This window comes from Centroberyx gerrardi, chromosome 1 (genome assembly GCF_048128805.1).
Source record: "Centroberyx gerrardi isolate f3 chromosome 1, fCenGer3.hap1.cur.20231027, whole genome shotgun sequence".
Lineage (NCBI taxonomy): Eukaryota > Metazoa > Chordata > Actinopteri > Beryciformes > Berycidae > Centroberyx > Centroberyx gerrardi.
In genome coordinates, this window is record NC_135997.1 from 33,255,290 (window position 1) to 33,271,780 (window position 16,491).

At 40.6% G+C, this 16,491-nt stretch overlaps 1 protein-coding gene across 1 annotated transcript in view; it reads right to left on the bottom strand.

The window, feature by feature from the left end:
* Positions 1–16,491, bottom strand: part of LOC139916098 (neural-cadherin) — a 293,386-nt gene that overhangs the window by 179,820 nt on the left and 97,075 nt on the right. Inside the window, exon 7 of the mRNA XM_078288504.1 lies at positions 4,617–4,759. Coding sequence (XP_078144630.1) covers positions 4,617–4,759 — 143 coding nt within the window. The remainder of the gene's footprint in view (positions 1–4,616; positions 4,760–16,491) is intronic.

Consider the following 16,491-nt stretch of genomic DNA (forward strand, 5'->3'; position numbering starts at 1 on the left):
CGGCAAAGGGAGGACAAAGGGGGGGGTTAGAGAATGGAGAGAGGGAGGGAGTGCTACCTCCGATCAGCATCACGCCAAAAAAAATGCCGAATGGAGCTGAGAGAGGAGAGAGCGGTGGGGAGAAATGACGGGAGGGAGAGAAATATAGAGAGAGTGAAAGAAAAAGAAGAAGCTGGAGAAAGAGAGAGAGAGAGAGAGAAAATAGCAATGTATTTGCGTATTCGCCAGAGGGACCCGGGGAGAAGAACGAGGGCAAAACAATGCGGGCTTGTTACATAAACCTGGGATCAGACACAGGTCAGCGCGTCAGGCCAAACACGACAGATCGGAGAGGAGCGGTTCAGGAGGAAATCCCAAATTCTAGAAGTAAAGCGGGACGACAGGGCGACCAACGCGCCCCCCTCCCGTCACCAGCTATCCCGGACTCTTCCTTCGGCCTCGTCGTAGAAAACAAACCTCGGCCCCAGAACCCCGCGAGGAAACACCGCTTTCCAAAAACGCCATAAAACTTCACAGCGAGAAAAAATAAATAAATAAATAAACAGAGGAAATGATAAAGGCCCGTTTATTGGCGCCAACATTTCCCCCCGAGCTCTCGGTAAATACTTCCCCCTCTCCCACGGAGCGGGTGTTTCTGTATTTATGGCTTTTAATAGGAAGAGCGTGATCATCATATTGACTGGCCCGTTTGAATCCTAATGGGCGCCTTAAATCTCGGGGAAACACACTGTATTCCTGGGTGAGTTACAGGCAAATTAACATGGAGAGGGAGGCCGGCAGCGCTGCCGCTGCCAGGAGGGAGAGAGAGAGAAAAAACAATCGCGTGAGTGATTGTCCGACGTTTTGGATGAGTGGGAGAGCCGGCGACGGGAGGGGAAGAAGGAGAAGAAGCAATAAACGATTTTCATCACCGGCGGAGAGAGAGAGAGGGGGTTGGAGAGGGTGGGCGGGATCCATATTTCTCTCCTTCTGTTAGAAGAATCATAAAGGTGCTTTAATGGCCAAATATTGGGCTCTTTGAAACAAGATATTGGGTCATCTTACAAGCACTAACACTTCGCTTCGGACAAAATTGTGTAACGATTTTGTGTGTGTGTGTGTGTGTGCGTCTGTCTGCATGTGTGTGTGTGTGTGCGTCTGTCTGCATGTGTGTGTGTGTGTGTGCGTATGTGTGCATGCATGTACATGACTGGTGGTCAATTTTGATTTACTGTAAACCCATTACTACTAAGGACGTGCATGATAAGGTCATGTGCTATGATGGTAGTCATACAGAAGCACAGTAGTTAGACCCACCAGTGGTTTGCATGTATAATGTACATCATTTTGTTTAAGTAAACCTATACACTGTCTTAATGCAGCTTATTTCACTTTAACTTCAACCTATCTAGCTAAAACCCACTTCCAATTTTCCATAAGGACTAATGAATAAGACGGATATCTGATAATTCTTTGTATTGTATCGCCGCAGTGATTTTTCGGTGAATAAACTTGCCCAGTGCTGGATATTATCTTACAACAGAATAATTTATTACATCAATAGATGCTAATAATCACTGATCCTGTCGATTGGCGCTAATAATAATTTTGGAAAGATCATAATGACACATTGCAGACAGCATGCACATACAATAATAAAGAAAATGTCAGCATCTGATACAACGCTGTCCACCCACTAGACAGAAAAGTTTAATTTGTGTCTAAATTGCACTTCAATACAAAGCTAAAGTTTGACTAAGCAAACTTAATAAATAAAGTTAACTTATAACGACATAACCACGGGGGGGAATTTTTGATCATGTGAATTAATGCACGAGCAATTAAGGACCAAATTATCTAAATGGCAAAGCAGGACTATGCTCATCATCTGATCCTGGCCGATGGGATCTGGTTATGAGCTGGAAGTCTTCTCCCGGCTCGATAAAGCCACCGCCACTATCAGCTGACAGTGAATGTCATTGCTAGTGAACAGAGGAAATTGCGCCTTGAAGTTTTGAGTAATTGAATTTGTAAAAGTCATCGTATTACCCTTTAATGCGATATGCAGATGCGGCGGAGGTGGCAATTTACAAAAGGGTCGAACGGCTATGAAATTAGTTTTCACCGCCGTCCCTCCTCAACTCCGAGAACCCACCCCCCCCCCCCCACCCCCCGCCGCCACCGCCCTCCCCCTCCCCCATCCTTAACCCAGTTTCCTATTTCAAGATTTCTCCTGGCTTTCGCGGCGTGGAAGCCTCAGAAGAAGGCTCGAGACGTGACTGTAAACCTCCGATGGCATTTTGTAATAAAGGAGGCAGACGCGGTGGGAAAAGCACAAACGCTCCTCTGCGCGCTGATTAGGCCGACGTCTCCGCGATGTGACCCCCGTCTGGACTCAAATATCCTCCACGTGCTTTCCTTGCAGCGAAGGGACAATCTGGTCGGGCGTGTGTCGCAGAACAGCGGATTTATGGAGAGGGTTAGGAATGTAAAGCGTATTCTCGCGAGCCTCTGAGGCACGCTTGACAAATTACAGAAGGTAAAGTTTATATAAATATGGCAACTGGGGAAAGAAAACCGCCGTTTCCCAGCGGAGTGTTCGGGGTTTGGGCTAATTTATCGTAGGTGAAATACCAGATTGCACAAAATTACAAGAGGCACTTGAGTTGCCTAATGTCCCACTATTTTTCCTCATTAATGTGCAAATTTATGCCGCAAAGTGCTTCAGCATCTAATCAGATCATCTAGTCTATAGGGGGAACTTGTGGCGTAAGTATGAAGTTTATATCATGGAATGGTCTTGAGTTCTGTATTCCAAGAGCGCCCATCATTTCCCAGTCACTTAAAATGTATCGCAAATGGAGAGTTACAAGATTTCTTTAATAGATACTTAAAGACTCCATGAAACAGCATCTTTACTTCCTGGATTTTATGTATTTCCTGCTGAAACGGGATGTTGGGGCGGGACATAATGCAGTGTAAAGTGTAAACCAATGGGATATCAGTCAGGGAGAGAAAAGCAGTTTTATTTGATGGGAGGGGTGTGGAGGGGCGGGACTGTCCAAAAATCTGACGGTTAGAAATGTATTTTTACGCCTACTGGTGCAGCATGAGCTCACCATTAAAGATACACTGATTTCCAGGAGGTAAAACTAATGGGAGTTCATTTCATGGGGAACTTTATGGTTGTTATTGATGAAATGGAACAGAAAAATATGTATGGTGAAACTGACATTTTGTAGTTTTTCTGGGTTAAAATTTTTTTGATTGAAACTGCTTGTTCTTGTTCAATAAAACAAGACACAATCAACTTTACTACATAGCGGGACCTACCTAGTCCTCACTGCCGGAGATGAACTCTGTTTTCTGGGAGGCAGTGCATGGAAGAGTCCGTAGGGAAGACTTACGGCGACTTTTCTCCATATACGTTTGGCGACTGTTGTTGTCTGATCTTATTACACTTCTCTGTGGGGATGAAGTATGGGAAGTTTTCTCTTGTATTTTGAAAGCTTAGCGTTAAAGTAAGAGGGATCAGTGTTGTTGTCATACTGTGCAGTTTGACACTAGAGGAAGGAGATAAACGTTGTGGATCGCATACTTGTAATCTCGACCTGAAGTGACTTTCTCTTCTTTTAGTCTTTATTTAATCTGTCGTTGAATATTTATCTTATTTGGCATCATTAAGTGTATCCCTTTTGTATGATTTACACCTAAGTAAAAATAAATAGGATGTGATTATAGGCTATGATTCGTTGCCTTTTACATTTTTCATTTTGTAAACTGCTTTTACAGTATATGGTGACTTTTACACTTACGCCCATAAAGTAATAAAGTTTCTTTGTACCATCTGAAGAAAGAATTCAATGAATTATTTATACACTTTCATAGAGATATGCCAGATTTTTGTGCTAGCACAGATCAAGTGCAGCGACCTTGCACTGGCAAAGTGGTAATTTTGTGGATTTTTTTTCCCGATTCTTTGGATTTGGAGGAATAAATTATCACTTGACCTATGTGGTATAGGTGCTGGTGTCAATCTTGGCCAATCAAATCAGCTCCTCTCATCCCCTTTAAAAGCAGTGCACATACATGAAAATAGGGCACTTTGTGTTAAATGTCTTGGATAAAATGCAGTCTGACAAACTATGCATGATTTTATTTTTTTTTTGCCAGATATTTGGTACCAAATTAAAGAGGAAAATGTGTTCTTTAAAGTGAAAACAACTTGTAATTGTCAATGTCTTATTGTTTTTGAGATATATAGAGCTGTTTGTTTGAAATGAGTAAGAAAATAAACTGAAGATTCTCAGTGAACTGCAGCCACATTCAAGAATTCTACAAAAGGGTTAAAGAGCAGCAGGCTATTTAAGTTAATGGTTGACAAAATAACAATTTTACAGACTGGATTCTTTATTTTTAAAAGACATTGAAAGATGAACTTTGAACTCTTCACATCTTCCTTGTCCTTAAATATTTCTACTGGTAGGGATAAGTTTGAACTAAAGGGAAACTCTGAGCATGTGAAGAAAGACGAAGTTGAAAAGAAAAGCTAAACAGTTAGTGAAATAAGGATAGAAGAGAAGAAAGGAAGGATAACACATAAGAAAAGAGCAGAGGAAAAATCCAACACATCTAACCTTTCTGGCTGTCGATGACAAAATTGCCCTCTTCGTTTCCCATGGTGATTTTATACGTGATCCCGTCGCCGTCTGGATCCTTGGCCAGCACCGTGGCAACAAGTGTGTTGGGGCCCGCGTCCTCTGAGACGAACGTCCGGTAGCTGTCAATACACACACACATATGCAATCAACACCTACTTCTCCGCAGGATGGAATGCATCCTGTCATGAGTGTAAAGACGAAAATGAGACACATCCAACGAAGATCTGTCAACATTTCATAGCAATTCAATTCAATTTCACACCCTAGGGAAAAATGCGCTGAGCTGTAGTAAGCATTAGTACATAAAACACAGCCACAGTACATATAGAAACAATAATATCCACATAAAATATTGATAGATCTACACCGTAAATGTGTCACAAGCAAATACATGTACAGACCAAGCAAACGCAGGACTGCTGCTACACTATCAGCATATTACCTCAGGTTTAATTTTCTCACCGAGCCAAACAGTAGACTTCACCTTTGATTTGCAAATTCAATAAAATCTGTGTGTCTGTGTGTGTGTGAACCCTGTTTCCTTTTCATAGGACTCCATGGTTTGGAGGAATTTATTCATTTTGAAGATTCCATAATTTGTGAAGCTCAATATTTCATGCAAAGCACTGAGTCACTTTCCATGTTTGTCTAGTCCAACCTGCCCATTTACTGGTGACTTTATATGTAAAAGACATAGTATATGATGTTTAGTATGTATATGATGCAGTAAATGATGTATATGAAGTATGTACTGTATATGACATAGTATAGGATGTACTGTACATGATGTGTATATACACTACCAGTCAAAAGTTTGGACACACCACATTTTTCTTTATTTTTACTATTTTCCACATTTTAGAATAACAGTAAAGACATCAAAACTCTGGACACAAATAACACAAATGGAATTATGCAGTGACCAAAAAAGTGTTAAACAAATCAAAACTATCTTATATTTTAGGTTCTTTAAAGTAGCCAGTCTTTGCCTTGATGGAAAGGCAAAGGCTTTGGAAAGAAATTCATACATAGGATCAACTTCACTATTTATAGGCTATTTGACTAAAAACCTAATTTCAAGCATTTAAGCAGAAGCCTTTAGGTCAAAATGGCTTCAAGAGAATGAAAAACATAGTAGATTCAATCAGGTGTGACTAAATTTAGATGTTTTGCTTTAAAATAAATTAAAATAAAATAGAAGTTCAATGTCTCTCCCCTTTTACACTGTATCTCAATGTTCTCAATGAAAGTTATGTTCATTGTCTGTGGCTGTTGTTGGCACTGTTAAATTCGATACCGGGCTCCTGCGTGACACGGCGGGTAGGAGTAATATTAGTTTTCCAAAAAGGCAGCGCTTGGTCTCGTTTAAGCGTAACTCTAAGAAGCAGCTGTCACACCGTTTCACAAAACGTCCTCCAACCCTGGCCAACGGTCTGCGTCACTCTCCTGGAGGACATTCAGAACGACTGAATCATCGGCAAATTTTAGGACGTGTCTGTCTATTGCTGGCTTCTAAAATCAGCGGTGCAAGATCCTCCAGGCGAGCCGGCGGAAGGGAAAAAAAAAGCAGCTTAAGACAGGATCGCATTTACAATTACATTTACCTTTTAGGCGTTCAGCTAATGCTCTCATCCTGAGCGACTTACAATAGGTGCGACGGTGTAACGAGCTTAAACGTCCACATTGCAAACAGTCCAAGCGTCTAACCAGAAGGGTTAAAGGCACAGCACCCACACAATCTAACAAATACTGTCACCAAAATACCTATGCATCATATAAATAAGTGCAAGATAAGGACATAATAGCAGAAGATTTTAAGTATAATGCATTGAGCTGATCTACCAGATCTTGGTTAGTATTTCAGTATTGACCCCATTCAAGCTAACTGATTTGTTGGCTTTGACATGCATTTTTTATCACTCCACTGGCTATTAAATTGCCCTTCAATTTTCTCCTTGTATCTCAGTGTAGCTCTTTGAATTTCAGCTTTGAACTCTCTTTCAATTTTTTTTTTCTTGAACAGCAAGCCTTTCTACCTGTTGACACAAGGTTTAAACATACTTGGGACACACTTGAAGCACCCTCGTGGGAATAGCAGAATCATCGCAGAATGTCAAAAAACCAAGCCATTAGTGCAAACCTTAAAGGGAATTAAACATTTCATGTTATTCCTATGGTCTAGGATAGTGGATCCCAAACCTTCCAGTGTGAGTAAGTGTTGATTTTTCAGTGACAATTATCATCACTCACGCCTGTTAAAACCACAGTAAATACGAAATACGGAAATACGAGAACGAATAGGCTACAAAACTAAGAATCGATGTGCTTCGCAACTTGTAACGTCTAACAATCACGGCCTTGGTCATATCAAATAAAGCAATTCTCTTCCAGAATATACATTCTCCACTAAAGGACTAAAGGATTTAGTGGATTCCGCCCTCAGAGCTAAATTAAGACTGACATTTATTACTTGCAGAGCAGGGGTTTTAGAGCGGGTTCCAGAAGGTCCCCAACAAAATGAGGAATACTTTAATTTCGCTATTATTTCACTCACTAGAGCAGTGGTTCTCATCCGGACCTCCCCGGGGGGTCGGGAGATCATTTTGGATGAAAGGACCTGAAAAGGGAAAATCATTCTGTGGATGAACTGTTCGCCACTCTGCATATGCTGCCTGTGTGTAGGCATCGCTTCGATTTAAGGGGTCACAAGCCAAAAAGGTTGAGAACCACTGCACTAGATAATGTAATAAGAGAATGTATCAGGATGACTGTTTTGGTCTTCGACTCAACTAGTTTTGACATTTCTGTAATTTATATGAAGTCGTGTCTAACAACTGCTGTCTTCTCAGATGGGGTTTCTTAGAACAATGTGTATGTATTTAGGAAAAAGTCCGCAATGGAGCTTAAATCGTCTTTAAATTGAGTGGTGTTAACTTTCACTCGCCTGGTAAATGTTGGCTCGCTTCAGCATCACATCACAGACATTCTGTTAGAGACGACCACCGTGGAGCCTCGCTTTAGATTTTAAAAGGAGTTTTTATGTATTCACAACACAAGCCCAGAGACTTATTTTTCTCTATCGGGCAGGTACCATATTGATATAATCTGTGCATTGATGACTTCAAATCACGATGATCAAATCTCCCAGAATAATGAAAGGGTGCAGCAGGCTCTGTATCACTTCAATACTTTTCTTGGCAGCCTTGTATGGATTGGCTTTTGGATGGATTTATACAAACATAAATGTGTTCTTGTTATTGCGTTCATAGACTGTCTCAGAAAATGAATGCATATGGTTTTGCCCAATATTAACAAAAAGCTGCACAAGTATATTCGTCCAAGCAGAATCTTACGTATGGCAATTTGTGTTCACTCACAATTTTAATAATATGTTTAGGCAAGAACAAAAACTGTAGGATAAGGTCAGGGAAAGGGTTACTTTGGGTAGTTCAGGATAAAGAAGGGAACCACTGACAGGCCGACTTTAGCTACAGTTACACTTGTTGTTTCAATGCGACTTTAACATGTGATCACGCCAGGACGCAATAAAGGAAAAATCCATCTGAAAACACTGTTAAAAATAACAGCTACTGACAGTGCACCTTGCATTTCTGGGCCCATTTCGTATTGTGGTGGCGTATTTATTTTATTCCAATGTATAGCTGGCCAAGCGTGGATGATCTGACATCACATCAAGATGTTTCCAGCGCAGCTACAATTGAGTTTGATCACAGAAAGGTTTTCAGCTATCTAAAGCATCAATGCTAAACATCAGGTTTTGGTGTCAGTCCCTCAGAATCAAAGAGCGAGGGCTTCTTTCTAGACTCAACATTTCACAACAACGTTCAACAATCATACAGGGAGAAATCCATCGTAGAAGAGGCAGAGAGACCAATTTCTCCACTGACATTAGCCTCAAACAGAATGCAATGCAGCTAGAAGATGTCGAGTTTTGAGTGTTCAATGTTCACATACTAGTTGACTAGCTAACTACATTTATATGTCTATACTCCCCCCTTTGAATGAAAGGAACAAGTTCATGCCCCTTCTCTGGGGATTGCTGAAAGGCATTCTGGTAAACGTAGGAAACCATTAACTGAAGAAGTATATGAAGCAGGCTGAGGGAAAGTGGGTACAACAAAGCAAAGTATCTGAGGGAGGAGGTCTCCTTTAAAGACATTACTGGATGCACAAAAATCAGATTTTGCTCACATTTCTATTAGATCTTCACAACTAGATATGAAAGTGGTCAGGCTCATGTTGTGATATGAATACTCTTTAGTTGGGATGCAATCCAGCCACCATGTGCATACAAGCAACGAGATGGAGAGAGACACATTTAAATAAATACAGGTAGAGGCGATGCATGACAGCCATTTCCAGGTGAGGCGTGGGCACACAGCGATGCAATCTCACAAAATCCCATCTTCCAGATCTCAAAACTCATGTACTCAAGTGTAACCGTAGCCTTTGGTCCAGATATGATCTCGGCAATATTCCTGATCTAATATCATTTCTAACCAACCACCCTCTCATGTGCTATGAGAGTCTGTAAAAGGCAGGTTGTACTAATTTTTTCATCGTTTCTCATAAATTTCAGCTCCGTCTGTACCAATTGTAATTACACAGAGCAATTTCCTTCATGGTACATGCAATTAGAAGTCTTAATTGCAAATTGGACTGAACAAGGGATATTTTATAATAAATGTGTGTTTCAAGGATTTTGAATATTTCTCATCATTGGATTTTGTAATAAAACCACCCCCCGCACGTGGACTACTTGATATAACATTTTCTCTTATTATACTGGAAATAAACAGCGCTTCATAGCACCGTAGTATTTAATGCTGGAAAATATAAGACTGTTTATAGGACAGTAGACATAGCTATAGGACTGTAGCAGTTATCAGTTAAGTCTGTACCAATACACCTTGATGGAGAGCAGGCTGAAGTTAGCATTGGTGATGACCAATTTAATTTAATTTTAAATTTTTTTTTTCTTTTGAGGTTTTTGACAAATGCTACCTCTTCACTTAATACACTTTTCTTTTTTTTTTAGGTTAATTTCCTTAGTTTTTACACTGGGATGACTTCTGTTACTTACAAGCTACACTGAAGTCCACCTTTACCAATATGCACTAATACCAGCAACATCATTTGTGAGGAATTGAGAACTCCTTTCATCTCTAACTTACCAGCATAAAAGGTGGCCAACTTAAACTTTTTCACAATAATGTCTCTATGGGCTCAAACTCTATAGAAAATCTATACAAATCAAATTTAATAAAGCCCACAGCCATAAAGGCACTCCCCCAACAGATCTGCTCATTCTGTCATTCATCAATTACTCCTTGCCTGCCCACCAACGAACACACGCACACACGCATGTCTACAAACCCTGACAGCTTGACATGTACGTCTGTATCCGTCTTTCACTCTGCCCTCGCCCGGAAGCCTCGTCTATTCATTTTCTCTGCACACCGAGGAGGAGATACTCTCATTAGGAGTCGAACACTGTGATCATGTTCTGTCACCGCTGTCTTTCTGCCGCGACGACAGGTGGACTATTTCTGCCTGGGAAGATCAGTGATGTGCCACTCGTTTGCTTTGTGGAATGTCAATGTAATATTTGTGTAATTTCAACTCGCGCTCTGCCGGGCCGCGCGCCTCCCTGCAGATCAATACGTGGAGTCAGCTGAGGGGAGAGATCTGCTACGCTGTGTCTCTTTATTATGTAGTTTCTCTAAGGGTACATAGGGCGCATTGATCAGACGGCTCCCACTTGGGGTTTAAGGAAGCTATTTGAAAGATCATTAGATAATTGCTCGTATTTATCTCACCTGAAAGCGAGCAAGAAGTGAGGCCTCCTCGAGTATTTCTGCCTGCAATTTGACAGCGAAATTACAGAAGCCCGCCCATGCGCTAGAATTCATGCATCTTTTACTCGGGCTACTGGGCCTCTTTTGTCGCAGTTCCCCCAAATTAAGTCCACTTCTGCATTATATATTCAGATCGAGTAGGCATTATGGATTCAAATGGAGTAGGCCACAATCACAGTGATTACGAGCGGTCTGCATCTGTGCCAATAGCTGATGTCGGTCTGTATTGGCCCACTCATTGCATCAATTTCCTGCTGCGCTAGAAATGTCCAGCATCTCCGGTAATTCATCCATCTTGCTCACACATGTCCACCTGAGGCTTCATTTGAGAGCAAGCCAGCGCTGTTACAGTAAGCATTGCCTCAAAAAAGTACGAAAAAACAATAAAGTTAGGATAGCATGCTGTATTTACCTGTACTGACAATCCGGCAGATAGAATCAAGTGGATGTTGACAGTGAAAAATGGGGAAGCTGAGCAAGACAATGACGTGATAAAGAAGATGAATGCACAACCTCTGTGTCCTGGACAGTATGTAAGCGGGCCTATACTGCAACGCTGCCCATTAAATATTAAGACAACATTGAGTATGACAAATTTCAGAAGAGGATCTCAGGGACATCAGAGGCATCTTGTCTCTCTCTCTCTTTGTTTCTTGCATACTGTCAAGTAGATGCTTGTAGGCGGCTATTGTGTGATGGAGCTACTATGCGGCTGTCTGACAGAGAGAGGAGAGAGATCAGGATGGATGGTAGAGAGCGATGCAAACAGCCCAGCAGTCAAGTAACAGTGAGTTGCCTATTATAATCACTTTTGGGCTCCACCACAACTCTAACTTGGCCAGATCAATGCTGCAATCGATTGAAAACCGCCTCAGACATATACCACCACACACTAATTACTTTTACGCTGTTTGTTTTACGTTTTGTTTTAGTTTGTTTTCATTCTGTTGATACAATAGAGAACAATAGATATGACCCTCAGGCTGGTGCCAGATGTTAGGTGTGCAAATTAATTACTGGTATTCATTTAGTTTATGCAGAAAGGGTGTGGATGAAGGATGGTGGTGTGTGGTGGTGTGTGGTGGCGGGGGGGGGGGGGGGGGGGGGGGGCATTGCACTGAGACTAGTTGTGTGTTGTATAGAGGGCTTTCAGGTGATGTAACACACCCTCTGGCGACCATATTGGAGGTCCTTGGCTCCAGGTTGCATTTCTAACACAGAACTTGAATGGTTAGAACGGTCATTCCCATTCAAATCAACGTTCCTGGATGGTTGGAGCGGCGGCCATTTTTCTGTGTACCGTTAGGCTAGCTTCCGCTGAGGCAAGAGGTCGCTGTTGCCTTGCTGCCATAAATTGCTAATATGCTATTGAGTAGAAGAGCTAGCAAGAGAAGTACAATCTTCTCTACAGTCAGCGTTGTCGCTGATGTCACCTTTCAGTTGAGTTTGCTAAGCACTCATGCAACAGATACATCTGCACAGTTGCAAGATGCTCAAGCAAGTGTGACAGACTTTATGGCCTTAATGCCCAGACTTGCCTTGATGCCATAGCAATTACCCCTTGAATTCCATAATCACCATGCTATGCTTTACTATATCACCATGGCAAACAGTGGATGGCCCATTGCATCCATTCCAGTTCTGTGGTTTTTAAACATACAACTTGGCCATCAACAAATTTGAATAGACATGGTTAATTCCTGTGCTGTTTTTGACTGGGAACTGCTCATATCACACTGATAGAGTAAGTGTTTAGATAATGCCAGCTTGTTAGCTAGCTAACAATAGTACAATAGCACTACAACAATAGTATCTAGTTAGCTAATTATCACTGTCCTGTTGTCATAACACGCTGCCCTTAACAGACTGATACAGACTAGGTAACATATCTAGTAGAGGCTAGCGTTAGTAGTGGCTAACAAGGAGGTGGCTAACAGTAGCATGTTAACATTAACAGGTGCTTTGCGAAACTAGCCATCTGGCTATTTAGCTAAAAATCGCCTACTGAAAACCAATTGTTTGTGATTTGTTCCTACTTGAAAGTGAGAATAACTACAATGACTACAAGTAAAACATCCACAGCCACTCAAAAAACATTGCTATGGGATCCATTTTGTATTTCCAACCAAAAGCATGAATGCATAATTACATGTCGTATTTCTGACTTACTTAAAGTTGTGTACTTCCGATCTCTAGTAGGAGTTTACAAGGAACACTTGATGGCAGCATTACACCCACGGAAATTGTGGCCAATCTGCCAGCCTAACTGGTCACTTAACAACTCACCCATGCACCTAGAGATATAACACTAGAGAGGACATTACGTCATAGACTGTGGGATAACCGTCCGCCATCTTACCTGGGTACAGATTACCAGCAACTACAACAGCTATCTATGGGAAGCACCCACTGTTGTCCTGATTTGGACCAAACTGCTGCACTAAAAGGACCAAAGAGACCAGAGAAGCTGGCATCAACTTTCACATGTCAGTAGAGTAGAAGATAGAGGCTGTTTTATATGCTAAATTTAACTGACACAACTTAAAACACAACATGTCTGGCTAGTAGTAGCCAACAGACTGGAGTTGTGTTTGAAACAGTTTGTAACGGTATGTGTTAGCTAGTTAGCTGTTAGATGTAATCTTTACATTTCAGCTGTATGTTAGTTGGCTAGCTCTCTGCTGCCATACAAACACCTTGTTTCTGAGAACAATCAGCACACATCATTCAGCATTATGTCCAACCAGTGTTTATATTCTACTGTGGCAGGTCGCCGCCGTAAAGTCGCGACCCGCCATGCTAAAAATACGTTCTATAGTGTTTTCTATAGTATTTGTATAGTACTCAGTAGCGGCACCGCTGCTGAAAAGGCGGCGATTTTTTAAAATGAATTGCAGGCTATTTCTGCCAAGACGCACCTTAATGATGGAAGTGAGACATAGTGGCGTGTGGTGGCAGACAGAGAGGACATTCATTTGCATATCTGTATAGGCTACTGTGGATTTTAAGTTGATTCAAGTGTAGAGATGTTTGTTTTTACTGTAGTAGCCTACTTTACATGATGGCATCTATATAAATTATTTCTTTATGGATTGTAATCTTAATTGTAGGCTAAAATGTCATGCCAATAAAGTAAAAAAAAAAAGTGAGGGCCTATGTCCATTATTACCTGCTTAAATTGGCTTAAAGCTGTCACACAAACCACTTAATGGCATTACATTTGCCTTTTATTGTATATTTTATCTGGGTGTATTGTTAGGTGTGTTTCAGTGATGTTGATATTTAATTGCTGCCAACATCTGTCTATTGTTACAACAACAGATCATTTGGGGGTTTTACATTAAAAATAAGCAGATTTTCATATATACTCTTAATACAACTACTCAGTACCAAAGAGTACCAAAGAAATCTGAGAATTATAAAGTCTTCTTGAAAATAGGATTCATAGTTTCTGTAAAGTATTGCACTATTAAAATACTTCTAGAAGATAATCTTTATGATTTAAAACATAATTACTTAACATAGTTTAGCTATTTTTATCTACAGACTACGAAAAATGCTCATGTTTGGTACCATTTTAGACAGTCACAGTTATCTTGCATACAGTGAGCTAAATAAAAAGTAATAGTGATGTCTCAGTAAAAAAATATTAGCATTATAATGGCAGCATAAGCCACTTTCACCATTGATTCCAATGACAGTCAGCTGAGAAGTGTACCGAGGTAAGATGGCTGCCATATGGTCCCATTCCAGAATAGGAATTCTCTATGACATGTCCCCTCTACTGTTATATCTCTATGCCCATGCAGACCAAGCACGACCACTTCGCTTTGCGTCACTTTGCTCTGTCTTTTTGCACAAATGTGATTGGTTCCTGTGCCGTGACAGTTGTGCTCAATTGCATAATAATTGCATGATATCAAATCATTGATCGCATTGCGGGCCTTGTTTGCATCGCTACCTATCCCATCATGCCATGTGCACACAGTTATTCGCTTCTCATAGACAATGAATGGAGGCAAACTGTTTGCCTTGTGAAATTGTGTCTGGTATGTAACTACCGTTAGTTGATCACTTACTTACGGTACAATTTGGACTATTTAGTACATATTGGGCATTTGTAAGTGGATTGAGGTGGGTGCAAGGACTGGCACAGTATAATACTGAAATTCTGGGATGTCGCCTAAGGTTTTGCACTAAGAATGATTAGTCGAATACACAAACCTCAGTTTTTCTCAATAAAAAAAAACAAAGGATTCACTGCTTATTTCCTTGTGTGATTATATAGAATAGAGAACTTCATCTGTGTCTGTAATACATATTTGTTGTTTATTTAATTTGCATATAATGTTTATTTTATGATAACATTAAGTTGGCAAGCAAGGTCTCATATTGGGAAGCATGGATAAACAGGCTTAAAAGTGAAATACTGAGACAGTGAGAATTAGGAACATAAATAATCATGTTTACATAGTTTTGCTGCAAGGTCCATACAAGGAGAAAATGAAAATATTTAATTATATTCCTGCTTTGACAAATGAATCTCCCGCTCCAGGTCTACACACACATCAGCTGTGAGGTTGCAGGCAAATCTGTCTATTCACTTTTACTATTTACTATTATTCACTTTTATATTAGCCTACTGAACTGACCTACACCCAAACCACGACTAGCTCTTTCAGATATCTATTTTCCTCAGCCAGTTGTATGTTTAGCCATTTTTGTGCACCGCCAATTCTCCACTAGACCTCCACGAACTGAAAAGCCTTTATAAAATGTTGATTCAAAAGAATGGGGTAGCACTCAACAGCGAGGATAGTTTTAAATAATATTTTTTTCATGATGGGAAATACATTTTCAGCACTGTGGCCCTCTGTGGATTAAAGGTCCACTTCAGTCTTAGACCCATTGTGAGTCACAGGTGTAACTTTTCATTTCATTGAAATTACATTCCTATTAAGTGGGTTTGCATCAAGTACAAAAGTACAAATACAAGTGGATGGGGCACCCACTGAACAGCCATAATATATTTTAAGAGTAGGGTCAAGAATCAACGGTTTGAAACGGGGTTGGATTAGGAGGAATACATTATCAGTAGGTGTGGTGGGCCTGACTTCAGTCATGACCAATTAAATCACCCCATTTCCTTCCCTTTAAAAGCAGTAAGCTCTGCATCATGGCACTCTGACAGTTTTGTGATGGAAGAGAAATAGTCCGGAGCTGATCCACTACTCCCAAGAGGAAACCCGTGTCCTTGTGCGGGACGTGCAGTTCGGCTATGGGAGAGGGGCACCAGCCTTTTCCCCCCGACATGTAAAGAGGGTGCAGCCGCCTCCGCGAACCCCCACTCCCTGCATCATGACGCATACTGACAGTTCTATGTTAGATGACAATCAATCACGCCACAGCTACAGTGGTGTGAATGATGTCATGCGTGACACAGTGTATATCACACGTGTTATCTTATTTTTTTCCTGCTTGAGGGAATTATATCAGATTGACCAACATATCATACGCAAAAAGGGTTGGTAAGCATTTGAGTATTGCGCTGTGTGCTTTTTACCTAGGTGTCATGTTTTTTTCAAATAGATAGATTATAATTTTGGAACAAATTGATCAATCTTTTTTTGGCGCTTTATCCTTTTTAAATCACATTTTAAAACACTTTTGTAGGCTTGCGTTTATGCAATTAAGTTGTTTCTTAGGGTTCCTTTCTTATCTATTTAATGTATTTAGTATTATTGGAACCAATTTTCATTTGAATGTCTCCTATTTTTATCTCCTCCCCATATGCTTTAATGTTTTTTTTCATGCCTTCCTGTAAAGCGCTTTGTAAACTCTGCTTTTAGATATGTGCTATATAAATGTTATTATTCTTATTTATTATAACATCATTCTTAGTAATCTTGTCCTTCATATTATTATTATATGCCAAATTGACTGTAGCCAACATGTCTCCATACCACTATTGA